The sequence below is a fragment of the Microcaecilia unicolor genome, chromosome 6 (genome assembly GCF_901765095.1).
Source record: "Microcaecilia unicolor chromosome 6, aMicUni1.1, whole genome shotgun sequence".
Taxonomy (NCBI): Eukaryota; Metazoa; Chordata; class Amphibia; order Gymnophiona; family Siphonopidae; genus Microcaecilia; species Microcaecilia unicolor.
In genome coordinates, this window is record NC_044036.1 from 195285349 (window position 1) to 195297855 (window position 12507).

The following is a 12507-nucleotide window of genomic DNA, read 5'->3' on the forward strand; positions in this document are numbered from 1 at the left end:
AGGGATAAAGAGATGACCAGTGCACTTCAGCCAAAACCTATATAAATTCTAAACGTGGCATGAAAACAGAGATTCCCCCCCCCCCCCCCCCCCCTTGAAGTAGGTGTCTTTCCCAGCAGAATCCAATACGCAGATGTGTTCACTTGGAAGTCAGAAAAGGCACAAAAGCAGAGTAGAGAATACAAGACAAACCAGGAAGGAGTGACAGTACAACAAGTGCTGGTTTGTCCAGTGTTTATCCAAAGAACAACTATTTGTAGTTTTTTGTATGCTGGGGTGTTTATCAGTTAAAGGCTAAAATCACTATACACTACTGGAGAATGCTGTCTTATTTATAAATATTAACAAAAGTGTCAAAGATAGGCATCCCCAAAGAATGCGAAACATTTACCTTTCTGAATATAGGATGCACTTTTTATAAATACATGTAAGTAAGACTTTACTGTCAGCATCTCTAGTAGTTGACAAGTATATTGCCAATGAGAAGAGTTGATTATCAGGTGCTGCCTTTTCCTGTTACATGGTTTTGTGCAAGCACTTTCTTAGTTGTCTTGATTAGGCCCTACCACACTTTTCAAAACTATGAGACATTAAACACACTCCTACTGCATTGTTCCTTGCCTTATCAAATTCTGCAAATCTTAATCATTATATGATGTGTACATAAGAGTTTGGGATAATTTGTGAAAACATGTCGTCATCTCTAAAGCAAGGTGACATTTCTCTTTTCCCACATTTAAAAAAATAGAAAGTCTCAGTAAATCAGGCCGATATGACAATCAGATTTTGCTTACCCCATAATATATGTTCACTTAAATCTAAAAGTTCAAACATAGTTCAGAAGACTTAAAGTAAATAGATGCTAGAAAACATAACTAACATGCTATGTACCAACAGTTAAAAAGCTCGTATTGCAAGAGTTACTCTGTAAGAACAAAAATTGTATGGTTCAAGTTATCTTTTTAAAAAGGGGTACCTGAAATATCTTAGTGCAGTCATGTAAATCAGCACATTGCAATAGCCAAAGAACTGCACGCATGCGAGTGATCTGTTACCTGCATGACCGCTTGGAGGGAAAAAAAGAATTTGACTTACATCATTTTTTAAATTCAAGTGAGGTTGAACCTGAGAATTACTGAAGCAGAGCATTGCAGAATTCAGGAGTGAAACTTCCCTTAAAGTTCCAATCCTAACTAATAACTTGATGCAACTTGACAGGCACTAAAAGCAGGGGGAAAAAAAAAGCACCCAACAATGTTGCAAATCCATCCGTGAGCACGGCTTTACTGACAACTTTCCATACAAGTAATTAAAAATGAATACAGAAAACACAATGGACAATGTCACAGATAAAAACAAATAAAACTGGACGTTTTTCAAATGGTCAGAGAACATTGAAAATCAGAACTAAAAGAGTCTGGTTGCAGTGTGGTTTCTGCTTTCGGTCCTCTGCTAAAAATCTGCGCTCAGCAATCTGGATTTCAGAACACAAAAAAAAAAAAAAACCCCAAAGCTGGAGAAAGTGTGGCTCAGGCAGCATCTTTTACTACAACTATTACCATATGTTCTTCTTCTACTTTGCCCAATATCCGCACAGCCGCCTGCAGGTAGTGCTGAGAGAAGTTTCCTGGGGGGAAGGCGTACAGCATGCCCGTGCCCTCCCTGCCCTTACCTCCCCCAACAGGCAGGCTGATCACCCCAGCAGCCTGCTTCTGCTTCAGGTAGGACACCAGGTTCCTGAGAAGTCGTTTCTGGATTCCAGGCTCTGTAGGAAGAGAGGCCTCAGTCCCAACTGCCTCCTGTGGACATTGTGTGGCCAGAAGTACTGCATACCCATCTGGACTACCTTGCTTGATCCGTCGAGTGACTTCATCCAGCTTGGGCTGGTCAAGCCGTAGCCTCTGGGCAATCTTGAGCTGGGTTAACTTGCTGCCAGATGTGGAGTCTTTTAAGAGGGCACTGGGGATCCCCAGGTCACCCTCCAGGATGTGCATAGAAGTGGGGAAGCAGCTGTTCTTGAGCACCAGGTGCCCCGTCCATGCAAGCCGCAAGGTCTGTGCATACTCTGATAAGGTCTTAGGCTTCTTGGGCTCAGATTTGGGTTCATCAGCCACCTTGGGCTTCAGCTCAGCCTCAGCAGCTCTATGATTGCGTTCACTCTCCCGCTTCCTGCCCGAGGAAGGCTCAGGTGTGCCTTGGCAACTCTTATCACCAGATACAGTCTGATCCTTTTGTAGCCCAGCCTCACTGCTATGATTCTCCTTCCGTGGCTTGTCTGGGCTGCACGCTGAGGGCTGTCCGCTCACTTTGGTCCTGCCTCTGTCCTCATAAGGTGAGTGAGCTGCCCGTCCACGTTCACTGGATAGACTCCGGCGCTTCCGCCTCTCAGCCCATGGTTTGGCCAGGCCAGGCTCACCATCACTGCCCCAACGATCACCACTCCGGCTGCGAGCCAGCCTGCTATAGCTCTCCAAGTTGTTCCTGCGCTCTGCAGATTTGCTAGGGCTGTTCCAGTCACCCTCTATGAAAGGACGCTCTCGGTCTGAATAGAGTAGGTGTGGGGGAGTCCTATCTCTCACACGTAGATCTGCCTCCAGGCTCCGGTGCCTGCTGTAGCCATCAGGAAGCAATTCATAGGGCACTGGTAGTGCTGTTGGTGGGTACTGCTGTGGGTATCGTGCTTCTTCAGCTTTTGCAAAATCCACTCGCAGTCTCCTCTCAGGCCCTCCTAAGGGAAAGCCCCTCATCTGAGCACAAGCAGCCTGTGCCGCATCCAGACTCTCATACTGGATGTAGGCAAAGTTGTCTCCCTTCATGTAATCAATGGTCCTGATGCTGCCAAAGCGGTCAAACTCACGGGCCAAAGCAGCCAGCGAAGTACTGGGCCCCAGCCCCCCCACCCATAAACGAGTTGTGGGGTTGGCTTTACCATAACCAATCTTAATAGCATTCCTACCAAAAACACGTCCGGACATGGCAACTTTGGCCCGGTGAGCCATGTCCAGGTTCTGAAATTTGAGGAAAGCATAGGCACCCCCCTGGTTCCGAGCTGGACGCTTTATCACCACTTCCTCAATCACGCCATACTTCTCAAAGGCACGTCTCAGCTCAATCTCAGAAACATTGTGATCAAGATTGCCAATAAACAAATTGCGTGTGGCTCTCTGGTCATCTTCAGGCATCAGGTCTTCCTCAGGCACAGTGTAGCCGTACGGTCGGCCACGCTCATCATACATGCCATAGTACTCCAAGGCTCGCTCCCGATCCCGAGAAAGCCCCACCGCTTCCAAGGGATAGATAGTGTGACGAGGAGGCCGTGGCTCCCGAATGGCATTGGTGACAGGTGAGAGGGAGCGTTGCTTGAACTGATAACCACCATGAAGGGGCAGGAAGGGCAGTTCAGGTGGCGTAGTGCTCCTGATGCGCGAGAAGACAGGCTCCACTTTCAGGGGTCGGTCATAGAGCACCAGGCGGCTCTTGGCACGCCTGGCATCCTTGGCGTCGTCAGGGTGCCTGAAGTTGACATAGGCCACCCGGCCCAGCTCGGGCGTGTGTGACAGCTTGACACTGATATCGCCAAACTTCTTGAACTCGTGAAAGAGCCCGTCCTCGATGTGCTCATTGGACAGCTGCGAGCCCAGGTTGCTGATGAGCAGCGTCTTGTATTCCATCAGGCTGGCGGTTACCCTGTCTGCGGGCTCTACCGCTACTGCCCCGGCTCGCATGGGCAGGCGCATATTGGCAGCCACCTCGGTCAAGTGCTGCAGCCTGTGGTTTATGTCCGCTGCAACTGCGGCGGCCGCCGCTGCCGCCGCCCTGTCATCTCGCCGGGAGCCGGCCTTGTCGCGGTCTCTGCTGCCGCTGCGAGCCTGCCGCTTACCGCTGTTACTGCTGCTGCCGGCGAGGCTCGAGCTCTTATGGTAGGCCCGGCTACTGCTACTGCTGCTCCCACCGCCGCCGCTGCTGCTGCTGTCAGAGGCCGCCGGGGCCGCGGGCCCGTCCTCCCGGCGACTCCCGCCTTCTCGATCTCGCTCGCGCTCTCTCTCTCTGTCGCGCTCACGCGGCCTCTTGCTCGCCGTCCGACCCGGGCTGGAGTCGCGCTCCCCTTGCCGTTTCATGGCTGGCTCTCCGCTGCCCCGCCCTCTTGCGGAATTCCTGGTCTTCGCCTTGTTTTTCTTCCGCACCGCCTCCGCCCTCACGCAGCCCCTTCGGACACGGATACCGCCGCTGTCGCCATCTTGGACAATAGGAAGGTGATGCAGGCCCGCCTCGCGACGCCGGCTCAGAGGAGAAAGAAGACCCGCGGGCCCCTATTACGTCATCACCTAGCGCGGAGGCGGCAGCGGCGCCAGAAACTGCACGAGAAGAAACGCCCGTCCACGTGACTACCCCAACCTACTTTATTTACTCCACTGCCAGCTCCTTTGCACACAACAGTACGGGTTGGCTTACAATACCACCAAAGCCGCCTTTTTAAAATAAATAAACTAGTCCAAGTTACCCAGTTCCAGGTAGAGATATTTGAGGCCAGTCCTGGATTTCTGATCACCCTCTCCTTTTGCATTATGGGACTTGCAGTACTGATTTCAATAGGCTGGATCAGGCACCAGTGCTACCCTGCCTGTCAAATTCCGAATCAGGACTGTCTCACACGCTGCTACTACTACTACTATTTAGCACCAGCCTGGACTTCGGTAACGTGGAATCTCTGCTCTTTTACTACCGCTTTTGACAATGTTACATCTAAAAATTCTATTTTACTGTAAATTTGATTCAGAAGGTAGAACCCAGACCCCCCCCCCCCCCCCCCGGGTCTTCAGCGTACCACCTTAAAAACAGATCGCTATTTTGTTTAGATTGCACCAGTTCTTTTCGGGATCCTTCAGTACTGCTGTATCCAGCACCCATTTTCCTCAAAAGGGCTAGAACCCCAACCTCCTGGAACTACTACTACTTCTTCTTAACATTTCTAAAGCGCTGCCCGGGTTACGCAGCGCTGTACAATTTAACAAAGAAGGATCCAGCGCCGTTTTCTCTCAGAATGTCAGCATATACCCTCATCCTGAGCTGAGCACTTCCTTTGGAGAAGGGGGGGGGGGGGGTGGAACCCGGAGAAGAAGAATCAATAGAGCACAGCAGCAGGGTGTGTGTGTTGGGGGGGGGGGGGGGGGGCGGTCCTGACCACCATACCAAAAGTAGCAGTACTAGTCAAAATAGATCAGTACTGAGGATTGGGGCACTGTCTTTTGCCTATGTCACATCTACGCACAAAAGTAGGGGTTAGTTTTTGAAAGGGTTACTGACTAGGTTTAACTACTAAATGTACTACTACTACTTATCATTTCTATAGCGCTACAAGCCATACGCAGCGCTGTACACCATACACAAAAAAAGAGACAGTCCCTTCTCAAACAGCTTACAATCTAGATAAGACAAGAAAACAGAACAATTAAGGATAAGGGAGCAAAGAGGTGAGGATAAAGGACAGGGCAAGTGAATAAAGAGCAGTGGTAAAGAGGTGGGCTTTAAGTCTGGACTTGAAAACGGCCAAATGTAGAAGTGTTAATTGCTCTAAGAGGGCGATATTCAAAAGGTTTGTCCAGCTAACTTTGGGAGTTGCAGCCCAGTTATATTGTGCCTAAGTACATTGTTGAATACATAAGTTTAGCTGGACAAAAAAAAGTGTGACACTAGAGGTGGGTAGTTTTGACAAGTAGGCACTGGCTCTCAAAAGTCTGACAAAAGGTTGGTTGGTTGATCATAAGACAGCTATAGGCAGAGATTGCCTGCCACTGCCACACATTACAGCCCTCCCCAGTCATAAATTGAAGGGCCCTGGTGTTCTAATAGACAAAGGGGCACTACTGTCAACTCCAGACTTCGCGCCTTCTGTCTCGCTGCACCCTACGCCTGGAATAAACTTCCTGAGCCCCTACGTCTTGCCCCATCCTTGGCCACCTTTAAATCTAGACTGAAAGCCCACCTTTTTAACATTGCTTTTGACTCGTAACCACTTGTAACCACTCGCCTCCCCCTACCCTCCTCTCTTCCTTCCCGTTCACATTAATTGATTTGATTTGCTTACTTTATTTATTTTTTTGTCTATTAGATTGTAAGCTCTTTGAGCAGGGACTGTCTTTCTTCTATGTTTCTGCAGCGCTGCGTACGCCTTGTAGTGCTACAGAAATGCTAAATAGTAGTAGTAGTAGTGTAGGGCAGGAAAGAATCCCACTATTTCCTGCCCTCTGCTGCTACTCTGCATGGCAATCGCCATTTTTTTAAATGGCTGCCGAGACCCACACCACTACCATGGTAAGTCTTGGCAGCCATTTTGAAAAATACAGCAGCTGTGGCAAGAGCAGGTAGGAAAGAGTGGGGTACTTTCATGCCCCCAAAGAAGCCCTAAGACCACGAAGGCCCTTCAAGGTAGGAGCAGGGATCCCTGAAGGTGGTGCAGGAGGGGACACCAATGACCCCCAATGACCTTTACTGCCTAGGGCCCTGACCACTATCAGTCCGCCCAAAGCTGGAGATTTACCACTAACTGAAGGCCAATGAGTGAGGTTTTTCTCATAGGTCCCACCTATATCTAAAATCAGTTTTAGTAGAAATACATTCCAAAAACTAACATTCTAATTAATAAACAGAAAATACAATTATTTCTTCGAGCTTTGCCATCTGGTCATTATTTTTCTAATAGTAACATAGTAAATGACGGCAGATAAAGACCTGTACGGTCCATCCAGTCTGCCCAACAAGATAAACTCATTTTACATGGTATGTGATACTTTATATGTATACCCGAGTTTGATTTGTCCTTGCCTTTCTCAGGGCACAGAACGTAGAAGTCTGCCCAGTACTGTTCTTGTACTAAGTTCTGAAGCTAACATCGAAGCCCCTTAAAATTTACACTCCAGCCCATCCCTATCTATTCAGTCACGATCAGGGCATAGACTGTAGAAGTCTGCCCAGCTCCCGTTTTGTTTCCAATTACCGGCGTAATGGTATTGGTACCATTCTAATTGCTGTGCTGCTGCTGCAGCTAAGAAAGTAAATAGAATGTTAGGTATTATTAGGAAAGGAATGGAAAACAAAAGTGAGGATGTTATAATGCCTTTGTATCGCTCCATGGTGCAACCGCACCTCGAAGATTGTGTTCAATTCTGGTCGCCGCATCTCAAAAAAGATAGTGGAATTAGAAAGGTACAGAGAAGGGCAACAAAAATGATAAAGGAGATGGGACAACTTCCCTATGAGGAAAGGCTAAAGCAGCTAGGGCTCTTCAACTTGGAGAAAAGGCGGCTGAGAGGAGGTCTATAAAATAATGAGTCGAGTTGAACAGGTAGATGTGAAGCGTCTGTTTCCACTTTCCAAAATACTAGGGCTAGGGGACATGCGATGAAGCTACAATGTAGTAAATTTAAAACGAATCAGAGAAAATGTTTCTTCACTCAACATGTAATTAAACTCTGGAATTCATTGTCAGAGAATGTGGTAAAGGCGGTTCGCTTAGCGGAGTTTAAAAAGGTTTAGACAGCTTCCTAAAGGAAAAGTCTATAGACCAGTATTAAATGGACTCGGGGAAAATCCACTATTTCTGGGATAAGCAGTATAAAATGTTTTGTACATTTTTGGGATCTTGCCGGGTATTTGTGACCTGGATTGGCCACTGTTGGAAACAGGATGCTGGGCTTAATGGACCTTTGGTCTGTCTCAGTATGGCAAAACTTATGTACCAGGCTCTGGTTTCTACTTTGCTCCGTCTTCTGTTAACTATCTTCCCAAAGTCTCCTTGTCCATTTGATACTTCTTCTCTCTCCATGTTCAACATCCATCTTCGTTCTGCCTCCCTATCTATCCTACCCAGCATCACCCCTCTGTCCATCTTCCCGCCATATTGAGTTCCAATCCTATTCAACATAACTATTGTGTCCCTCTCCCCCCATATGCTGGCATCGCTCCCACTCTTTCCCTTCAATCCTGTCTTTCCCCACCCCCAAAACAGCATCTCTCTCTTTCCTCTGCCAAGAGTTCCAGCAAATACTCCTCTCTGTGTTCTTACTCCTGTTCTGTCTCCCTTTTGCAGGTCCAGTACACCTCTTCTTTCCCTACAGATGCTGACATCTTTACCCCCACCATCTTGACATCTCTTCTTCCCTTCCACCACCCTCTCCCTCACCTCCCCACCATTTGACATTGCTTCTTCCATCCTGCCATTGTTTCTTCCATCCTGGCATCTCTTCTTTTCCCCTCCCCCCCCCCCCACACCCCATCTTGGCATCCTTTCCTCCTCCCCCAACTCACTCTCCCTTTTCCGTCATCCATGTGCAGCATTTCCCCCTCCCTTCATGAACATTTCCCCAACTCCCTACCCTTTTATCCAAGTGCAGCATTCCACCCCCCCTCCCCATTCCCACATTTAAGTGCAGAATTTTCCACCTCCTTCCTCCTGCATGTCTGCCATCTTTTCTCTTCATGCCTGCCCCCCCCCCCCCCAAGGAACTTGCAGGTTTTGCCAGCTTTGCTTATATCATGCTTTCCAGACACGCTGAGGTTTCTTTCCCCCGGGCACTGCTGCCACATCTCCCCCCCCCCACCCCAGATGCTACCGCTGCCCCCACACATGCTACCGCCGCCCCCGCAACCCTTACCTTGAAGAGGTGGTCCAGTGGTTTGTGCGTGGGCAGAGATGCCGAGGGTGGCCCATCCCAGTGCTGGAGATTGAAGACCAAATTAGAGATTTTTCTCACAGGTCTCTGCCAAGTCTTAAACCAGCTCTATTCTTAAAACCAACATATTCTAATTAACAAATAGAAAATAATTTTTTATTTTATCAACAAACATCACAAAATCTATATCAAGGAAAAGAAGAAGAGAAAACCAAACATTAATCTAAGGAACACAACAACATAATCTTTCTCCAGTAGCAGGCATATTATGAATTTACACAAAACCTTACAAAAGTCACTCAGGACTACCATTCCATAACAGCACCAACAGGGAAAGTTCCTAGGAAAAGGCAGCATTGGTAATATTGTGGTGAGCCCAGAACATCAATATGCTTATTGGGAAAATTGAACAATCTGGATTACTACTACTAATACAGGTCCAATCAACACTAACAGAATATCTGGCCTTGGTCACACCTGCAAACACAAATACAGGATAAGTAACTACAAACTAAGGGGCCCAAAGCTTAGAGAGTGCTAATGGGCCACAGGGCACTTAATGCACAATAAGCTTTAGAAAAAGGACCCCTAAGAATAGAAATATGTAAGCAACAATTAGCTTGAAAGCTCAAGACGTCATACTACATGCAGCACAACACCAGAGAAACAGAAAATGTTGCATCTCCTTGTAATATGGGCGAAGTTTGGGAAACGCAGGGCCGGCACAAGGCAGTTCTCCGACGGTCCCTCCTTCCCGCCCTCAGCTCCCTGACACAGCCCCCCCCCCTGCATGTTTAACCCTTGCAGAAACAGGAAATACATCATCGCAGAAGGCGGGACACTGTGCGAGTGAAGGGAGAAGCTGGAGGCAAGCCTGCTGTGTTGTCCTCTTCACTGCTGTCGCTGCGTCTGAAAGTAAAACAGTTAAATGCACACTGGGGGCAGGAAGGAACGGAGAGGAGGGCTGTCGGGGAGCTGAGGGAGGGCAGGGGGGAGAGACGAGATCGCTGGACATGGAGAGGAGGTGAGGGCAGGGGGAGAGAAGAGATCACTGGACATGGAGGGCAGGACAGGGGGAGAGAAGAGATCGCTGGACAGGAGAGGAAGGGAGGGCAGGGGGAGAGAAGAGATCGCTGGACAGGAGAGGAAGGGAGGGCAGGAGAGAGAAGAATTGCTGGACATGGATGGATGAATGGGGGCAGGGGAGAGAGGAAATTTGCTGGATATGGGTGGATGGAGGAGAGGGCAGGGGAGAATGGAGAGTTCCTGGACATGGATGGAAGGGAGGGGAGGGCAGGGGAGAGGAGAATTGCTGAACATGGATGGATGGATGAATGGAGGGGGCAAGAGAGAGAGGTACTTTGCTGGATATGCGTGGATGGAGGAGAGTACATAATTATTGCCATACTGGGAAAGACCAAAGGTCCATCAAGCCCAGCATCCTGTTTCCAACAGTGGCCAATCCAGGTCACAAATACCTGGCAAGATCCCAAAAAAAGTACAAAACATTTTATCCTGCTTATCTCAGAAATAGTGGATTTTCCCCAAATCAATTTAATAATGGTCTATGGACTTTTCCTCTAGGAAGCCATCCAAACCTTTTTTAAACTCCACTAAGCTAACCGCCTTTACCACATTCTCTGGCAACAAATTCCAGAGTTTAATTACACATTGAGTGAAGAAAAATTCTCTCTGATTCGTTTTAAATTTACTACATTGTAGCTTCATCGCATGCCCTCTAGTCCTAGTATTTTTGGAAAGCGTGAACAGACGCTTCACATCTACCCGTTCAACTCCATTCATTATTTTACAGACCTCTATCATATCTCCCCCTCAGCCGCCTTTTCTCCAAGCTGAAGAGCTGTAGCTGCTTTAGCCTTTCCTCATAGGGAAGTTGTCCCATCCCCTTTATCATTTTCGTCGCCCTTCTCTGTACCTTTTCTAATTCCACTATATCTTTTTTGAGATGCAGCGACCGGAATTGAACACAATATTTGAGGTGCGGTTGCACCATGGAGCGATACAAAGGCATTATAACATCCTCATTTTTGTTTTCCATTCCTTTCCTAATAATACCTAACACTGAGCAGAAAGTTTCAACGTATCATCAACGACGACACCTAGATCCCTTTCTTAGTCCGTGATTCCTAACGTGGAACCTTGCATGACGTAGCTATAATTCAGGTTCCTCTTTCCCACATGCATCACTTTGCACTTGCTCCCAGTCTCATAAGGTCCTCTTCTAATTTTTCACAATCCTCCCACGATTTAACAACTTTGAATAACTTTGTGTCATCAGCAAATTTAATTACCTCACTAGTTACTCCCATCTCTAGGTCATTTATAAATATGTTATCAATAGAAATCAAACAAAATAAAACATGGAAAAGAAAATAAGATTATACCTTTTTTATTGGACATAATACATTTCTTGATTAGCTTTCGAAGGTTGCCCTTCTTCGTCAGATCTGACGAAGAAGGGCAACCTTCGAAAGCTACCACACTCCTCTACATAAATATGTTAAAAAGCAGCAGTCCCAGCACAGACCCCTTCTCCATTGAGAATATTGACCATTTAACCCTACTCTCTGTTTTCTATCTTTTAACCAGTTTTTAATCCACAGTAGAACACTTCCTCCTATCCCATGACTCTCTAATTTCCTCTGGAGTCTTTCTGGTTCAGTATTTTGCCTTCATATTTTTTTAAATTTCTAGTTCCTTGTGTCATATCTGTTGTGTCATGTATGATCAACGTGCAGTATTCTGCTAGTGTATAGTATTTGCAGCCCTTTTTGTTTTTTTTTGTCACTAGATAGTGTGCTGGTGTTTTAGAGCCCGGTGTAATTACAGTGCTGCCTTTCCACACATAAGGTGTAGCTCGTCCTGACCTTGGTATTAGTGCTGTTATGGTTTGGTAAGGTTATGAGTGTGTTTTTGCAGTGGAGAGATTGTGTGTTGGCCTTACTGAGGTAGCACCAAAACATCAGAAAGAGTGTAGAGCCTATATCATGACACACTACCTCTTGAAGGATCTACATATAGAGCTTATGCATTTCTAAGGTCTACACTGGCATGGTATGGGAAAGGGGGTGGGGAAGAGGGAGTTCTGGATAAGGAGGAAAAAAGGAAGGAAGATCTCTCATACATATTCATTATGGTTATTCGCAAAAAAGCCAGCTCTTTCTTCCTTCCTCCATATCATTAAATTAATATGCAAGTAGGCCCCGCCCCATCCCCCCCCCCCCCAATGAAACAGTCAAACTACGCCCATGCCTTGTACAGTGCAAACGCCTTCTGAAAATCCAGATACACAGTATCAACTGGCTCACCTTTATCCACATGTTTGGATTGGTGAGGCAAGATTTCCCTTCACTAAATCGATGTTGACTTTGTCTCATCAATCCATGCTTTTGAATATACTCTGTAATTTTGTTCTTAATAGTCTCTACGATTTTGCCCCGCAGTAACGTCAGACTCACCGGTCTATAATTTCCCGGATCTCCTCTGGAACCTTTTTAAAAAAATCGGCATTACATTGTCCACCCTCCAATCTTCCGGTACCACACTCGACTTTAAGGATAAATTACATATTACTAACAATAGCTCCGCAAGCTAATTTTTCAGTTCTATCAGTACTCTGGGATTAATAGCATCCAGTCCAGGAGATTTGCTACTGTTCAGTTTGTAGAACTGGCCCATTACATCATCCAGGTTTACAGAGAATTCATTAAGTTTCTCCGACTCGTCAGCTTCGAATACCATTTCCGGCACCGGTATCCCACCCAAATCTTCCTCAGTGAAGACCGAAGCAAAGAATTAATTTAATCTCTCCGCTACG

General features: G+C 46.9%; 1 protein-coding gene across 1 annotated transcript; it reads right to left on the reverse strand.

Moving 5' to 3' along the window:
• Positions 1-866: 866 nt before the first annotated feature.
• RBM15B (RNA binding motif protein 15B) lies at positions 867-4289 on the reverse strand. The gene has a single exon (XM_030206621.1). The coding sequence runs from the start codon at positions 4116-4118 to the stop codon at positions 1530-1532; it is 2589 nt and encodes an 862-aa protein (XP_030062481.1). The 5' UTR covers positions 4119-4289; the 3' UTR covers positions 867-1529.
• Positions 4290-12507: the final 8218 nt, after the last annotated feature.